Source organism: Ictidomys tridecemlineatus, chromosome 7 (genome assembly GCF_052094955.1).
Source record: "Ictidomys tridecemlineatus isolate mIctTri1 chromosome 7, mIctTri1.hap1, whole genome shotgun sequence".
Taxonomy (NCBI): Eukaryota; Metazoa; Chordata; class Mammalia; order Rodentia; family Sciuridae; genus Ictidomys; species Ictidomys tridecemlineatus.
In genome coordinates, this window is record NC_135483.1 from 32,412,674 (window position 1) to 32,432,271 (window position 19,598).

The window sequence follows — 19,598 nt, forward strand, 5'->3', positions numbered from 1 at the left end:
TTGGTTTTGACAAAACTAAACTTTTCAATATTTGGTTTTCTTTCTTTCTTTCAGATTACTTAAGGTCACTTCTTTATGTACCAAATTATTTCATCAAATATTCTTGTGAATTTGTTCAGGAATTTTGATGATACTTTTTGGATACAGGTCTGTTCTCAAACAGCCATGAACACATAGCTAAAAACTATTTCATCCTAGGATAAAAAATTTAAATGTTTAATTTCATATGTATCTACAATTATTAATATAGTACCTGAAATTTTCTAAATAAATATTGGATGAATGAATGCTTTTCTCTTTATCTCTCAATTTACCACATTCATATGGTACATAATCAGCAAATGTAAATAAATATAAAATTGAAAACAAATTTAAAAATATATTAGAACATTTTAAATGACAAATATGATTTTAGACCTTGATTCATCTTACTATAAACAATATAATCATGAAATGAAATCTAATTACTGTAAAGAAAATATCAATTATAATGAATTGTGTTTATAATACTATTGTGCTGTAAATACTCTGGGATCAGATTTTTTTTCTTTATAAAACATGGATTCCAAGTGAAATATTCATGGCATATTACAGAATCAGATTATTTCCAGTAATGTTATATAAGTACATAAGTTGCTTTTTGTGTTTAAACAACCTGTGATTATTTGAGTACCAAAGCATAATGTTACTAGGAACACTCAGATATATTTTCCTTAGAATAAAGAATTTTAGTTTTATCCTAAGAAATGAAAACAAATTTTCAAGGTCCTATGCTGTAATGGTGAATGAGATCAATATTTTCTTAAAAACAATTTTAGTCTATATTTCCTGTCATCTTATGGAACATATGTTCCCTAGAGCCTGGTTCCCTACAGTTTATAATTCCAGAAGTATACTTAAGTTACTTAAGTACAATGCCTTGGTGAATCACATGCTAGGAACTACCATCTTTTCCTTTCCCTTATAAAACAATATGCTCTTATCCTGAAGAAAAAATATTAAAAACCTGAAAATTTAAGATTTTAATCTTCTCTAAACCTCTGCCCACCAAGCCAAGTATGCCAGTGTTGAATTTTGTTTGGCTCCTGAAAAGCATCAATGTGCTTGTGTGTACTCATCTATTAGAAATCTTGGAAAGTTTTTCTCAAGTGAATTAGTGATGAAATGATTCTATGCCCAACAAATCCGAAAAATAAGCCAATATAAAAATCATATTAATGATGGTGGAATGAGTTATAAATCATTACCCTAAGTACATGTATGAAGACACGAATGGTGTGAAAATACTTTGTGTACAGTGACTTGAAAAATTGTGCTCTACAGGTATAATATGAAATGAATTGCATTCTGCCATCATGTATAACAAATTAGAATAAATAAATAATTAAAAACATTATATATATAAAAAGACAGACTTAAAATTACTAGTTTAGACTTGAATCACAAAGTATGCCTTACTTAAGATTCAGTTTTATGTTTAATACCTGTTATACAGAAATTTTCATAGAGTATAGATATGTCTATGATAAAAAGGGAAGTACTGACTAAACCTCTAAATTATATACCAAATGGGTAAATGTTTGCCACAACTGTCTTTCTCATTAACATTGAGAAGAGTACAAATTGATATTAGGTTTAGATATAAGAATGAAAATTTTGGCTTATAAAAAGGGTGTGCTTATCAAGCAGACTTGTATAACACAAAATCAAATTATGGACTGTTAGAAAACACTGTTCCTTAAAACTGTACATGATTGGCACTTTTCAGTTTCAGATAAAAGTAATTATCTCATTTGCTCAAGCAGAAGGATGACGTCTTAGTGCATATTTTTGTTGATAAAGCAGTGTGCAGTACAAATCATAGAGACAGCTTCACAGGTACTCTGTGGCTGTGTTATGAAAATAACAATGTAGTTGTTGTGATGCCTTACTGCTAGTGTTTTCTTCCTGCCTTTCTTCCTGTTCAAAGTTCCCTCTCCAGCACTTTCTCTAAGTGGTTGAATTCCAAGAAGGGCATAATCCAACATGCTTGTCTTCTAATAAACTTTGGAAACTACCCCTTCTTTTCAAAGTATAAGAAAATGCTGCCACTGCTTTGTAATCTTCCTCAGGACTGTACTAGAACCTACCAGAGCACTAAAAAGAGGCAAGGGAAATAGAGACTAAGTAAAGCTTTCATTTGTTATTTTGGCACTGGGTCCAGATGGATTTTTCAGTACATAATATTCCTTATAAAGTAGAATGATTTTTTTCAGACCTTTCCGAATAGAAACCTATCAGAATTTCATTTGAAGGGTTTTGCCTTCTTTTCCCTGAAACAATCTTCTCGAATGGTAAAGCGTTTACAAGTTTCTGTTTCACTTATTTTGGGCTCTATAACTGGGGAAGATATACAGTAATTCATGCTAAAAGACCTAAAGAGAAATTTAAATTTAATTCAGTTAGTTATAAAGAAATTGAAAACTAACTAAATAAGGCTCAGAGCTAGAGTATACAAACTCAAATGTATTTAGCATATCAATCTATTAGATAAAAATTTACCAACATAATAATTTTACTGTATTAGAAAGTAAATAGATGAAACATAACAAAGTGAATATAAATAGTAAAATAACTTTGATGAATAGTAAAAAACACTACATTACTAATGAGAAATGTCTATGAAAAATAAGCATATTTTACCTGGTATCATCTTGTGACAATCTCCTTTGCAAATCCTCTTTATTCCACTGTTCTTTTTCTCTCCCTTGCTCAGGTATATCTTGTGTTTTTTCCTCGTCTCCTGATTCTCTGTTTTCCTCCTTATTACAGGTTTTTGTAATCTCTTTCCCTTTCCCATTCTCATTAATTCTTTCTTCCTTTACCACTTCCTCCTCATGAGCTATCTCTTCTTGCTTATCCCCTTCTTTCCCTCCCTCTTCTATTCCCTTTGGCCTTTCGAAAGCAACACAAATGGAAGGCATGCAAATAAACACAAGAAAAGAAAAAAGAAAAGAAGGTCAAGAAAAAACACGCACAAAATTAAACTAAAAGGCAATGAAAACTATAAAAACATAAATATAAATTAGATCTTTATTAAATGTTGTCATACACTGGAGAAGCACTGAGTAAGCAATGCTTAATTGTAATTGTCTTTAACTCATACTTTCCTTTCACAAAGTTACATGGGAATAGATAAAGGCTATGGTCTCTCCATTACAGAGTTTAAAAAGAGAATTCAGCTCAATTATACATAAAATCTACAGGACAAGTGAAAAAATCAAATTTTAACAACTTATATACTACATTTATAAATTTTCAGGAGTAGACAAGAAATTTTTCCATGTATTTATAAAAATTTCAGGGGAATGTGTAGACGACTTTCTAACAGATTAATATTCTTGTTTTCTGAATCACTGAAATGTATTCAGCTAGGGGGAAAAAGCCTCCAAAATGTTATTTATCATATTCTTTAGGACATTAAAAAAATACATTTCTTCACTTTAGCCATTGCTTTAGTTTTAGTCAAGGTATAATAACCATTTAGTTTTTAAATTGAAAACATAAAATAATGAAAATATTCCATAAAAATGAACTAATATCTAGTGCGTAAAAATTGTTATCAGTTCCATAAATTGGTTTCTATAAAAGATGCCTGAAATAGAAAGTAATCTATACAGAAGTATCTATTGCTGTATTGATGAATATTAACATTTAAAAGAAATAAAAGATTCTATGCTTATCTCAAGAAAAAATAAAGACCTAAAACATTTTAGAAGAGTTCACTGCTAATGTCCCTTCACTCACCTGATTTTCTTGTTTCCTCTTGGTCGTTCTGATTGGACAGACATGTAGCTTGTGCTGCTGAAACGAGAAGCACTACTAGTCCTTGAAACCGCAGATATATCACTTACATCACTGTCCGAAGATTTAGTGGAAATATTATCTGCCCCTCTATGAGGATCCCATCCTGATCGATACTGTTAACACAGATTGACAAATACGCAGAAGTTGTCAGTATTACCACACAAAGCAATTATTACCTTTCTCCTATTTCAGCACTTTAATTGTCCTCAGAGGATACTGCAATATCCCACTCAGTTGCATATAAAACCAAAGTGAATGGTAATTATCCTAAAAGAAAAATTCAATTTACATGAAACCCTTGTTTTTAGCCAGTAATTAGAGCATTTTCACCACACCCCAATGAAGGCCATTGAAATAGCTTCAAAACAGCAAAGGCCTCAGGGAAGAACATTTAGGTAATATCTGGGAAATAAACATTTAGCTTAATATTACGACCGAGGTACAACTTTTCAATTTCTGAATAAGAATTTGAAAAAAATATGAAAAGTTGTTGTAACTCATAAAAACCAATTCTAGTAGGCATCAGTTTTTCTCTTTAATCCATTTTGCTTCACTGAAAACCTAGAAATAACATAAAATCTAATTATTAAACCACTAAGTGTTTTAGAAAAGCCAAGAGAAAAGAGAAAGTTTAATTCCTTAGAAAGTTGATGGAGTTTTGATGAATCCTAGAAATATTAGAAAAAGTCATTATTATTTACAAAATTCAAACTTCCTGGAATTAAAATAATCAGAGAGTTAACTGGCACAGTTAGGGTGCAAGGGTGTTCTCAGGTGTTCAAATATGCTGGCAAATTGAAAACCAACATGAACGTTTTATGTTAAGGATCTATTCTCATAAAATACAATTAATGTAAAAACTAATGAACAAAACCTTGTTTTATTATTGACATCAAAAGAGCATTTGCAGAAGTCCTCAAGCTAAGATTTTAAAAAGATAAACCTTGGAGCTTGGATAACCTGGATTAAGAAAAACTCTTACTAGCTGAGTAAATTGGAGCAAATTATTTAACCTTTAAAAGCTTTATTATAAAATAATAAGAATAATAATGTCTTCCTTGCATGGTTGTTTTGAAAATTAGAATAAATACATGTGTGATATCTGGAATAATGTAAATAAATGAAATCAGTGTTATTTCTGCATCATTACTACATGGTGGTGCTACTGAATTCTCTCTCTGAATGAATACCAAATTTAACTATTACTAAGTAAAAGTATCCGCTAATAGATTTTTCTTTGTATGTATTTCAAATATAACACTGAAACATCCTTGTCTAGTCAGCTTTTGTAGAATTTTCTAATCATAGATACTGGTAAATTTCACAAAGTCTTGAAAAGATGATTAACTTATATAAACCACTTGCTGTGATTTGAAAAATTTTTACCCAATAAACAATCATCCAATAATAATAGTTCACTACAAGTATTAGATAGATGTAAACATTTTTGCCAAGATAAACAGAATGGTAATAATCCATAATTTAAACATTAGAATAGATTAAAATGGTATGTTTTTTTCCTCAGAACCTCCCAATAATTACTTACTTACTTTTAGTTAATAAGGATCTCTTAAGATCCTTAGTTAAAAGAATCTGTTAAGATCCTTTTCTTAAAATGTAAAATGAAGGGATTATTCCTAAGGCTCCATAATATTTTAGTAGTCAAATCCATTAATCTAGAAACATATATATTTTAATTAGATGATAACTGGTCATTCATAAACTACTTTATCTTTCTACTTTGTTAGATACTCAATTATCAATAAAAATACAATTAAACTATTTAAAAAAATTGTTGCCTTAAAATGTTGCCTTTTCTCAGGAACTATCTGTTTAAACAGAATGATAGTGTTTATTTTAAAAAAATTATTTACCCACAGTAAACTTATTTGTACAAAATTTAGTTCATGATATTCTTTTTCAAATAGTCATTTTAAAAATGCCCAAATAGTCATTTAAAAATAGTTTAGCCTTCATGTAGCACAATAAATATGTAATAAATTGTATATTAATATATTTTTCACAAATTTGGTATAAGTAAATTTGATCTCAAGTTGACAAATAAAAGTTTTAAGAAAATTTTCATAGTTATTAAATTGTTCAGTAGATACTGACAGTTCAGTATCTATAATCAAATATCTATTTATAATAAAAATAAATTTTCTCTGAAAATACTTTATAATTGGACAGAAACACAGTTTGGGTATTTCTCATGAACTTTTATTCCTGGGAATATTATTTTTTCTAAAATCATTGAAAAAAGTTCTAACTCTAAGAAGCAGTAAGGGAAATAATGTAGTCAATAAGAGCCAATGCTCTTAGTGAGACTGAATCACTGGTCTAAACCCTAGGCAAGAAAAAAATATTATGCTTATTTTCTTGGTTCAATTGCTTCCATGAGTCACTTTTTCATCTGTTAAGATATGTACAAAACAACAGTACCTTTCTCTTAAGCTTGCTGCAAGGATTAAATATAATAATCCATGCACATAGCATAATCTCTGACACATAATAAGTATTTAAAAATGACAAATGTTGACAATGATGATGATGATGATTAATAGTAGCTGAATACTGACCTATATCAATTCCAGGGATATCTTTAGCTAAAGAAATACTACATAAAGCACCCTAAAACAAATACAGTATTTTCAATCTGTCTAAAACTACAAAAAAATACCACCATTTCTAAATATGCCCAAGAAATTTGTTTCAGAAATATACTTAGAAAGAAATTTAAAATATTAAATCCAACTTTGCTACTAAATCCTAGTATATCCTTCCTCATTTCAGCCAGGTTACTCTATATTCCATCACTTTATAGGGAATACCAACTATAGCATAACTTTTTATCAGGAAACATATATAATACTTCTTGACTGACATAAAACATGCCTCACTTTTAAAGTTTGTCTCCACATTATCCAGATATCCAAAGCCATCTAGTGCTTGTGTATCCAATGTTCCTCTGATTGGTTCTCATTTGATTTTTCTGTTTTGTCTTAATTTCTGAATCCTAATTGCTTACTTGCCTCTTTAATTTCAGTAGTTAAGTTCTGACTTTGCTTTTATCTTTTTAGGTCTATCATAACTTTTGGTACTGGTATTATGATTCATAGCAACATATAGGCTAGTTTAATGCTTAAGAATTTGTTTAGTTTCTAAAATAACACAAGCAGGGTATGCATTACATATTTCTTTGGTGGAGAACTCTCAGATAATCCAGCTTATTGAGCAAAAATTTTAGATATTCAAAATTTAAGGAAAGATAAAATTCCTCATGCTAGTTTCATGTCTTTTATATAATCCATGAGATATAACCTCTTGTTATAGGTGTATGTGTATGTGTGCACATGCATGTGAATAGATTTCATGTTTAATTTTTCAAACCCTCTATTAGAATACATTCTTCTGAAGGCAAGGACAATATCTTCATCTTTGTATCTATCCTATAACCTAAAAGTCGAATATTTAATTTAACTTAATCTAATCTTAGAGGCTTGGTCTTCTTAGCAGTACTATAAGGATATCTTCTACCTTAAGATTCTTTAAATATATATATTCAAAATAACCAATAGTCTGCTTAGCAAATAACAGATGTTTATTTCCAGTTCATAAAGCACAAGGTCATTAAATTAAGAGGCATTGAATGGAACAGTTCATATGAAGAAGGAACAGAAATTAGCTAAAAGCTCTAGTTTGATGATTTTCTGCTATCTACTCAAGGTTTGCACCAAATGCACACCTTGGTTTACTTGTAAGTAACAAAGAGTGTTTGTCACTGGAATATAATATAGGCTGCCACTAAAAAAAAAAGATATGTGATAATCAGAATAAGAAATTTCTAATGTGAGAAAGAACTTGTATGGATAAAAACTTGTGTAAATGAAATTATCAAGCAATCTATTTTGAACATATTTTTACAGCTCAACATATGCAACTTAAACCTCCCACTAAAAACCTAATAAAATGACCTAATGCTAGAGTTTACATTTGAAATGGTTTAACGTGTTTCTGCATTTACCATAATATGACAAACAAAAATTATATACTATAACTATAGATACAAGGAGGTAAATTATTATTATACCAAGGTAATCAGGGATGAATGTGAATAAATAAAGTTATTTATTTAGGAATTGGTTGATGTTATCTTGGCACTATACCTTAAATGCTTTAAATAATTAGCTGTACTATTACTCAGGTTTCAGATGAACAATGAGTGATATGGTCATTTTTCTCTTTAGTGGAAGAAAAACAAAGAAGATTCATGATCTCAGTTGAAAACTGTTCCAACTGGAGATCATTAATATCTTGGACAAGATTGAAGAATCTTTCCCGACAACATTTTGATGTTTTGTACATTACTATTAAGCAGGTCATGAACTATAAAATTTTACAGGAAATGGCTATTCTTCAGGATGTTGCAGACTCTAAGGAGTTCCTAAGTGGCTTGGAAAAGTGAATGTTCTTATGTATCTAAAATTAGTGGGTAGTAATAGTGTCTCTGCAATGAAAATAAGGTTATTATTAAAATTTTAGGATGATATACTTGAAAAAAATTGGATTTCTGAAATAAATATAAGATTTCCTCCAATATTCTCATTTGAAGTTCTTAGGTTAGGCTATTTCCTAGTTTAATTTTTCTACAGCATCTTATCAATTCAGGTTGTTTGACTTTTGTATGTGAATTAATCAGACAAATGATGGGAATAAGATTATGAACATTTATTCAGACACTGATTTTCTTCAATTTAAAAATTTTCACCATAAAATATTACATAAAACATTAGTGTAAGGAATTGATCATTGCAAAATACCAGGCAATAAAAAAAGTCCAATTTTGAATGCAAGTAAATTTTACATTATCAAAAATACTTGGAGGAATCTTCAAATCATATTCAGGGAGAGGAAAAACAATGAGTTAATTGAAAGATGGCAATAACTAAGTTAAAGAATATTCTTTGTAAGAGAGTAAGGGAAGGCTGAAATTTTGAGCAAGAATCTTGGTATCACTCTGGGGTATAAAGGAGAGAACAGAGGGAGAGGGACTTCTACACTGCAATCAACTAAATAATCCTGTGAGCAAGAAGATTCTCTCATTTATACCGTTGTGTCTTTGCACCATAAAATTCAAAGATAGTGTTGCCTATTGATAATGCAGCAATCACAAATATTCTCCCTTTGATGAGCTACTTTCAGATGACTTTTTTCTCTGTCCTACCCAAAGCTGTTACAGTGTTTAACTTGAATATTATACAGAAATTATTTTGCAGACATAATTTTGTTTAGATATGACTCCTAAAGAGGCTATTGTTGTGTGATATTAGTCTCTACTTGGGAGAAAGAAGGCAGAGAGGACTCAGATTTAGCCTTGTAACCAATATTCTGCAAATGAAATCCCAACTTGAAAGATTCCTGGTGAGCAGAGTTGAAAGGGAAGGTTTCAGGAATAATGAGTCCTAATATTACGGCTGAGTCTGGAAAGGAGTCAAGATTCTAAATTTTTCATTGCAGATGGAGGCACTAAATTTTCTCTATTGATGGTCTTCAGTCATGATGGCATCTTCGGTCAGTATGGTAAAATACTAGCTACAATTTATTTTTATGTATATCTCCCACGAAAGGCAATGTTTAAAATAATATATGTAGATTGTTTTAATTAATCTTCCAAACCTTGTGAGGTGACCTCTATGGTAGCTGGAGTCAGATATAGGGGATATGAGCTGGGATGACCCCTACTCAGAACCTCCTCTATGAAGTAAATCTAGTTACCCTCCAAGACCCTTGGATAGCATCTCCTCATGAAGTCTTCCTTAATTCATTTAAGGAAAATTAATCACTGCTTTGAGTGTTTTGAAACTAGTTAACCATGCGTTTATTAGTTTTATCATGTAGTAGCATGTGTAACTCTTATTGCTGTTATAAATTATCTATCATACATCCATCAGTCCATCTATTCATCCCTACTTCCCTACCCATTCTAGTAGATGATAAGCTCCCAAGGATAATTCATTTTTAAATTCTTATTATCTAAATCAATGTCTTGGACACAGAAGTAACCCAATGCTTATTTAATGAGTAAAATGAATGAAATGGCTGACTTTTATCTGGGCAATAGACTGGACTATTTTTTTAGTACAAATTATCAAGTCAGAATACAAGATACTGTTATAGCTACATAGAATTTACTCACTTTAATAATTTCATTCTCTATGTTGTGTGTAGATAGTGGTGTTCTGATAAGTATTACAATGAACTTTCTGGGAATACAGATTTTGCTGATTTCTGTGGTATAGGACCTCCCATCATCACTGATTTCAAGTTACCCAATGGTCACTGTGTGTGAAATTTAGAAACAGAGAAACTGTTTGCAAGACCAAGACTCCTAGGACTAAGAGAAGGAACAAGGATATACCATATCTGTAACTTACTTATATCAGGAAACCTCTGAAACATGAAAGAGCTAAGATAACAGCTTAAGGTAAAAACTATTATTTAAAAAAAAGGTAGCCCCTAGCACATAGGTCTAGATTTACTAAAGAACCACTTCTCCTGGTCTGAAGGAAATTAATGGAGGTAATTAAAATATCCTGGAGAATTTGTAGAGGAAGAATTATTGTCAGTCTTTATATGACTTTCCCAAAGGATTGATTTTGTGGGAACTCTTGTCTATTAGTAATTTGCCTGTCCTTGAGGGACATTACTCCCACTGATTTTTCAAAACCCAGAGGCAGAAAGACCAGTTGAAATCCCAGGTTTAGAGATCTCAGGGAGCTGTAGAGCTCATGCTTTTGCCTTTAACAAATAAATTTACAATTGTAATCAAAATCAGTGAAAATTACTGAAAATTTTCTAAAAACAAAATAATAATCTCCTATTTTATCAGTCAGAGGTGTCTTTAGTTTTCTTTTTCCTCTCTCTTCTTAAAATGCTTCTGAGATAAATGTTACTGATAATTTCTTTGCTACCTCCCCACTATTCCTTCTTAATCTCATTTACTGGCTTCAGTTTCCCTCATCTTTTTTTTCATATTTTTTTATGATATTTTCTTTTTTTCCCTTTTTTTCTTTTTTTATTGGTTTTTCAAAACATTACAAAGCTCTTGATATATCATATTTCATACATTAGAATAAAAAATTACACTTTCCATTTTAACCCTCTTTTCTTTTCATTATATATACTGCTGTAGGATTATCTAATCCATTCTTTTTCCATTTTAACCATATAAATACTATCTTTTGCCTTTTCCTCTCTCCCAAGCTTCAAGCCTATATTCCATCATTCCACTATTATGCATACTCATTATATTTACAGCTGCTAACAGAATATCTCCCACAGGTATATCAAGTTCAACATGATCCAGAGCAAATCTATTCTCTTTCACTCCAAAACAATTCTTGTATTTCTTATATTCCCTGTATTATTTATTAAGCTTAAATCTAACTGGATATCTAAAAGATAATTTGTGAACTATCTTTGATTTCTCCTTCTTCAATGTCCTCCATTTTAGTCAGTCAATCAATTTTGCTTATTCATTTAGTGGGAACAAATATCATCTCAACATTCGGGATCATGAATAGGACTTCAGACTTTCGGGTGGCAAACAGACTACTTAAAGCCTAGGTATTTGTGGTGGTTACTAATGAATGTTTATATGCTAATGAATATGCTTTCTTCCCTTTCATTCCTTACTAAAAGAATCCAGATTTATTTTCTTAGTCTACCAACAACAGCAAAACAAAAAAAACTTCATTTTCCAGGATTCCTTGTAGCCAGGGTAATCATTAGAACATGTCTGGCCTCTAAAATCTGTGCAGGAATATAGGGGTTGGGCCCTGAGGAGAGCTGTAATTTTTTGATTACAGTGGTCTGACTCAGCTAGTATGGCCATTTGCCTTTTCTTCTTTTTTCTTTCTGACTGGAATTTAAATATGAGCCAACAAGTGTAGTAGCCATTGCACTGAAATGGGGATGTCCTCTAACAACAGAACAGCAAGACAGAGTGCTTTGCATTTTCAGAAGTGGTATGAGCTCTGGGTTACTATTTGAAAGTCTTATATAAATAAGGAAAATAGCTTATTCTTTCAGATAATTTGTCAGTTTTTTTATGAATAGTAGAATGCAAATCTGACTTATAATATCAGTCTTCTTGATTTGTGTCAGAAAAAATATTATCTGATCTCATGATATAGAGATATATTCCTCATAACAATGAGTTTCACTATTATACATACTCATTATGCATGAGTAGAAAAAGAAAAAATGAGACACATTTCTTAACCAACAATATTGATGAAAATCATAATGTAATCATTGAATATTGATGATAAAAGTAAGATATCATAATGACCATATCATATGGATGTGTAACAGTTATTACACCTAGAAGTAGCTATATAATTTTGGGCAAGTCTCTCAACTTCTTTGAGTCTAGATCTATGGAGTAGATAATATATTTTTCACAGGCCTAATGTGGATTTTAAATGTAATCATAGGTCTTAAGACATAATAAATACTTGTCATGACAATAATTAGACATAGTTCTTTATGAAACTAAAGAAGCTCTGAATCATGATACTAAATTTTCACCATCATTGAGCTATAAATTAACTTAAAAAACTTGAAATGACTATTAAAACTCTATAAAGATATTTTTAATTTCATGTCTCACTAAAAAATATAGGGCATTGTGCTTTGATGTCAGATTGGCTTATTTTCTTAGGACAGGATACCACTAAACCTGACTTGGGAAATTCATGTCTTCATTTTTGAAACTATTAACCCACATTGACATTTATAATTATGTTTATATTTGGTACTAAGAAAAATAATTATTACTATAATTTATAATTTTCAAATTTTATATATAATTTTTTCTTACCCATATCTGGTAAGAGTAATTTTTAAAATTTGACACATACATACAACTTTAACACATACAACTTTAACACAGCCATTTATTGATTTAGATGTGATCATTTAAGGTAAATAACTTATTTTTTCTTTTCAACAGCTCTAGTTAGTATTAGATTTTATGCTCTTTATTTTTTATTTATTTATTTATTTATTTATTTTTTTATTGTTGGTCATTCAAAACCTTACACAGTTCTTAATACATCATATTTCACAGTTTGATTCAAGCGGGTTATGAACTCCCAACTTTACCCCGTACACAGATTGCTGTATCACATCAGTTACCCTTCCATTGATTGACATATTGCCTTTCTAGTGTCTGATGTATTCTGCTGTCAGTCCTATTCTCTACTATCCCCCCTCCCCTCCCCTCCCCTCCCCTTTTCTCTCTACCCCTTCTACTGTAAATCATTTCTTCCATTTGTATTATCTTGTCTTACCCCTCCATTACATAGTTCTTGATATATCATATTTCACATTTTGATTCAAGTGGGTTATACACTCCCATATTGCCCCTTATACAGCTTGCAGAATCACATCAGTTTCACTTCCATTGCTTTACATATTGCCATCCTAGTGTCTGTTGTATTCTGCTGCCTTTCCTATCCTCTACTATCCCCCCTCCCCTCCCCTCCTATGCTCTTTATTATTGAGTAATATTTCAAACTTATATTGTCTAAAATTTCTGCCTCAATCCAAGTGTTTTCTAAGTTTGTTCTTCTTAGAACCTTACATATATAAATAGTGATATCTCATTTTGATAGTAAAAGCAACATCTCCTTCTGTTCTGCCTGGGAACAAGCCCTTAATGGTAAATAATTTCATTTATATCAAATTCAAGAAAGGGTGGAACAAAATTCCTACTGATAGTTCAAACTTAAGTGCCTAGACATTATTAAAACACTAATATCATTATTATGATTAAATAATTCTCTACCCAAGAATTCAGATAAGAAACCTGTAAAATCTAGATAGAATTAAGAAAACTCATAAATAAATGCTCCCTAACCACAAAAATTCATGACACTTGGTCTTTTGTAACCATCTAATATTACATGGCTTACTATGTAACTTTTATAATTTGTTAAAGAACATTAGTATACTTATTGGAAACAAGGTATAGATATTACTACAGGTATCAATAGCAAGCTAGCATCTCAAAAGTTGCAATCAACATAAGACATGAGAACAGAGCAATAGAACCAATGCTCTGGTAATTGGAAGCAGGCATAAATACAAAATTTACAGGTTGTGAGTGTAAAGTTGGGGTTCCCAGTCAAATATTAGAATAATAGAAGGTAATTGCATAATTTAAGGTACTTGTATACAAGAAAATTAAGTCTAAATAATATCCTGAATAGCTATATGGTATTGAAAAAAACAAAAGGGCCCCAGAATTGCCCTGACCTTAGTAAAATTAAGGTATAGGGCATAAATAATTACATTCTGTTGAAAATTAGAAAGAAGTCCACTATTTTTAACCTTTGTAAGAAGACATTAGTTGTGTCTACACAAAGGCCATTTGGGATGAAGTCAACAGTCAAATCAGGAGCAAAGATAAATAATTACCTCTTGCCTGGATTATAGAATAGTCTCTAAAGGAATTTATTTAATCTCCTTCCAAATATATCTTAAATATACCATTAGAGAAATCTTTTAAAAGCACAAATTTTTTCAAATAGTATAAATCTATAATTCTATGAGTTATAAAATATAGAAAAGTAATATATAATTATAGAAATTAAAATAATATAGATATTAAAATAGAAGACATTAAAATAATGTAGAAGAACATAAAAATAGTGTAGTATAAAACAATATTTTATAAATTAAATGAGAGATTCGAAGTCCTTTAAAATTTGGTCCCAGCTAACTTTTCCACTCTTTTCCTTTTATGTATCCAAATTTGTTGTATATTTCCACCCTAAAATACTACAATCTGTTCCTTAAACAAGGTTTTAGTGTTCATACGTCTTCCACTGAGATTACAAAATATGTTCAGATATGCAAAAGACAACTAAGATAATCATGTTTGTTTAAGAGAAAGGTCCAGGAACATAATTTGGTGCTGAAGCATACTTTTGAGTCATACACTCATCATTGTCAATTAAAAAAAATCAATATTTTAAATCTAAAGAAAACCTCTGAGGAGATTTCATCTAACTTTTCTCATAATACAGAGGAAAACACTGAGAAACAAAGAAAAATGAAGGGAATTTATTGATTGTATGAGTTGTTAGTATTAATGTCTTTTCCTTTTCATTAAAAAAACCGCCAACTGTAATTTGCCTCACTTTTAATAAGACACTAGGAAAACAAATTTAGAACTAAAGTCATTTATTTTTAAAATAGTTGCATATTGTTTTCTACTTTAAGTATATATATTTTAAAGATTTCTTTCCTTTTCTAAAATGTTGAGAAATCTACCTAAAATGATGTGTATAATCAGAATACAAAGACACTAAATAACACTTATTACAAGTAGAACTAGATGGATTTGAAGAAAGTTAACCTTACAGAAACCAAAATGATAACATACAAATAAACTTGAAAAAGAGATGTTTTATATAATATTTAAATAACTTCCATAACTGTTTAAAATTTAGGTGATTTGGGGAGCTGGGAAAAGGAGGGGTCAGAAAATGGGAAAAAAGCTTAATAAAATGGAAAATTTTCCTCTTCTTCTTTTTATTTTCTTGGTGATTGGGGTCTCACTGTTGCCTAGGCTAGTCTCAAACTGTGCCCTAGAGTGATCCTGTCATCTCATCCTCTGGAGTAGCTGGGATTGTAGCTATGTACCATTATGTCCAGCTAGAAATAATATTTTCTTTTATGACTATGCTTTGGAGTCTTAGCTTGATTGTAAGCATTTCTAGTTATGAAAATAATCTGAAAATGTTCAATCATAAAATTATAGGCATCTTCTTTGTTAGGAAATTGTGTTGTACTAGCAGGTTTTAGTTCATCCATCAGAATAGAATTCCACTCACAGGCTCCTTCCTTCTTTCCTTCCTTCCTTCCTTCCTTCCTTCCTTCCTTCCTTCCTTCCTTCCTTCCTTCCTTCCTTCCTTCCTTCCTTTCTCTCTCTCTTTCTTTCTCTCTCTCTCTCTCTCTCTCTCTCTCTCTTTCTTTCTTTCTCATTTCTACTTCATATGTTAAATAAATAAAGAATAACTACCATTACTCCCATGCAATTGGCCTAGAGCTATACTAATTACAGGTAACATTTCTAATATTGTATACTCTTTCTATTCTCTGAAGGTACCACCAGCCAAAAATTCCTAATATGAAACATATTCCAAGTTTAATTATATCATTATAAGACTGGAGCATTATTTTACAAACTTCAAAGTTAATAAAATAGAAATAATCAAATTTATGAGTGTTTGGTAAAACATTAGTAGATTCATTTTTCGAAGAATTTAGTCTTTCCAAATGAAGAACAATTACAAAGTTATTATGTAACGAAATTATATTCAAATTATAATGAACTGAATTAACCTGAAGTTATAGATGGGAATGACTCCATGTTGTCCTAGGTGAGCCCCTTACTGAATAAAGGTTTTGACATAGGTGTAAATTCAAACTTAGCTATGAGTTATTTAAGAAAAATAACAGCTTTTTTACATATAAAATTAATTTGTTAATTAATTATTATATAATAAGTTCATCTCTCTAAACCATAATTATTATACAATAAGCTCATGAAAAAGTATATAGATTCAAGCATTTGTGAGATTACTTCTAATAACATTAGAATTAAAAGAAAAAATATATAAAAAATCTACTTCAAAACTAATTTCAAAAATTAGGCTAAGAGATCAAATGATTTCCTTAATTAGAAATGAGATTTCCTAAAAATCCAAGTGTTAATATATAATGAAAGTATGAACTATGTGTGGAGTACTTATATATTACAAGTGTTCCTTAATTTGCAAATAAAAAAAATATCTGGGATATGAGCAACTATCAAGCAACTTGTCCAAAGTCTTATCATATGTTATAAAATAAAAATTAAAACTCAAATCTGTCCAATCTTTCCCACTATTCTACTATGATTAACTCTTGATGAAAAATCAATAATCTGGGCTGGGGTTGTGGCTCAGCGGTAGAGTGCTTGCCTAGCACATATGAGGCCCTGGACTCGATCCTTAGCACACATGAAAATAAAATAAATGTATTATGTCCAACTTCAACTAAAAAAAATAAATATTTTTTAAAAAGAAAAATCAATAATCATGTGCCCATTAGAAAATTTCTCTTACACCATAACCTTCCCCTGAAGACCATAGTTTGTCCTAATATTGATACCAAATGTTTAAAATTAACTATATCTAAAAACTTTTCTAAATGTTCCTACCCTTTACCATTTCAGTTTTCCCTCCATAACCAATCCATTTTCACTGACTACCCGCCCCTGCCCCTCACCCCACCCCGTGGAAAAAAATCCTACTGGGAACTTATTATGATGAAGGCAAAATATCTGCCACTGAAAAGACTACAAATATAAACGAAATATAGTCCAAATTATCAAGAAATATAAAGCTTAATATGAAAGATAAGAAAATTCTCAGCATGTAAAACAGAAACTATAATTTTTGAGGGGTAAGTACTATAGTTGTATCAGAAGGTATATATGTTTTTACATTTTGGATATTCTTATATTTGGTTTATTAACAAATCATATTTAATCCTATTAGCCTAAATGGAATAAGATTGGAAAGAATAATTCTATAGTATTTCATCACATTTGTTCTTTCTTTATTTCCCATATCCTCCTTGATTTCATACAGCAAGATCTCACCCCATTCTATGATCTACATCATTCATCTCCAGTAAGGTACTATAATTGTTAGTAAAACTATCTCTGAAGGATTGATAAAAGCAAATGTGAAAACTCTTTTTTTCCTGTTGGAAGTAAAAAGAAAATGTTACTCCTGTGTATTCTTAGGCAATATACAGAAAGAAATTGTACTCTTGGCAACAGCAGCTATTTTCCATAGATTGGTACTTTTAACTGCAGGTAGCCAGATATAATTTAAAATTCTTTCTTTTGCTAGTTTTTAGAAACATATCTACTAAAAGGGAAAAAATAACAATTTATCATTTATTTTATACTGTAATCTAACACATAAGGTGCTGTCTTAGTCATCTGAAATGACTTCTTCATAACAAAAAGATATTTCTTTTATACATCCTAATCTGAAATATGACAACATGGTATGAGGTAGAAATTCACAACTAAATGTAAAGAATTGAACTCATGCGTGAATGTCAGCATGAAATTATAGCTAGGAAAACCATATTTAAATGTGTTTTATGATTTCAGAAAGATCATTTTAAAAATAAACTTGCAAACACAAAACCACAATATTTTTTTATCTCCAAAGACCTGAAAATGTAGTTGGAAAAACACCAAGAAATAGAAAGAGAAAAGCAACAAAAATCAAAGAGACTGAAATGTTCAAAACAATCAAATTTGCTTACAAAATACATTAAAGCATTAATTTAGAAGACCATTAGCTACTTTGTGGAGATGTGTTATGAACTGAATTAAGTTCTTCCCAGATTTATATATTAAAGCCATCTACCTCTGAATGTGAGAGTATTTGGAGAAAAGGCTTTTCAGAGGCATTTTAGGTAAATTGAGGTCACTTTGGTGGACTCTAATTCAATCTGATTGGTGTCCTTATGAAATACTGAGATAGAACACAGACCTAAACAGAGAGAAGACCATGTTAAGGATACAGCAAGTAAGCAGCTATCTGAAAGCTAAGAAGCAAGGCCTCAGAAGGAACTGACCATGGTGAAACTTTGATCTTGAATTTTTAGCCTCCAAAAACCGTGAGAAAATAAATTCCCATGTTTAAACCACCTAGTCTATGTTATTTTATTATGACATCCCTAGCAAACTAATACAAGATGTTAAGGGAAAAAAGAAAACTAAAGTCAGAAATGTTCAAAATCAAAGATTAAGCTTAAAATATAAAATTTCTAAAAGTTCACTGTAATTACAAAGTCGTAAACTATAGGTCTTTTATATTTTTATTTTTATTCCTATTAAGATAAGGAAGAAGTAAACCATGGTTGTTTCTATCATAAAACATGGAAAACAGAAATTCTCTGGCTCAAAGCTAGATAGTATATGTGTGTATCACATATTCTATGTGTCTTCTCAGTGTTGAGAAGAGAATAAAGTCTAATAAAGTAAGACTGTCTAGTTAAATGGCAGTCTACTTGCCAAAAGTAATTTGTCTTTAACTGTCTGAAATATTTTATATTGATAGTGTATAATTTCATCAATTTTAGTTTTATATGTATTTGCAAAGGCTTTCTAAAAATATATCTGTTATATTCATATTTATTTAAGCTAGTTTATTTGGATTCCTTTCCTGAATATGTCTTTGAGATCTGTGAATGAGTGCTTAACAACTAGAAACCCGGGAAAATAGTTAATAGGATATAGATGAGAAATGTCTGTGATCAGGCATGCATATAGGGAAGAAACTCTTTTTTTTTTTTTTTTTACTACACTGTCCTGTACTTCTAGAATGCTAACTTGTTCTATGAGATAATAGGTTAAATGGATTATCATAGGCTTAGGGCCTCTACTGAAATGTTAAGAACAACTCATGGGTTATATTGCTTCTGAATTCTAGAGGCGAAAAATCAGAAACTTTTAAAATTATGAGTGTTGTAAGAGTAGGATACTTTTGTGATGATTTTGGAGGAAGATTTCCAATAAATGCTCTTTTTAAAAAAGAGCATGTTACTACAAAAAAATAAGCTTTGATTTCCAATAACTATTGTAATAATGAACTGTATAGCATCTGTTG

General features: G+C 30.4%; 1 protein-coding gene across 49 annotated transcripts in view; it reads right to left on the reverse strand.

The window, feature by feature from the left end:
* Rims2 (regulating synaptic membrane exocytosis 2) overlaps positions 1-19,598 on the reverse strand; it is a 559,411-nt gene that overhangs the window by 108,313 nt on the left and 431,500 nt on the right. For 22 of the 49 annotated variants that reach the window (XM_078016803.1, XM_078016809.1, XM_078016806.1 and 19 more), the window contains 2 exons: positions 3,787-3,959; positions 2,683-2,934 (listed from right to left, as the gene is read on the reverse strand). The exons of 12 other annotated variants lie outside the window; for them this stretch is intronic. In XM_078016803.1, coding sequence (XP_077872929.1) covers positions 2,683-2,934; positions 3,787-3,959 — 425 coding nt within the window. The remainder of the gene's footprint in view (positions 1-2,682; positions 2,935-3,786; positions 3,960-19,598) is intronic. 15 more of the 49 variants (XM_005316267.4, XM_005316266.4, XM_078016822.1 and 12 more) reach the window with 1 other exon arrangement.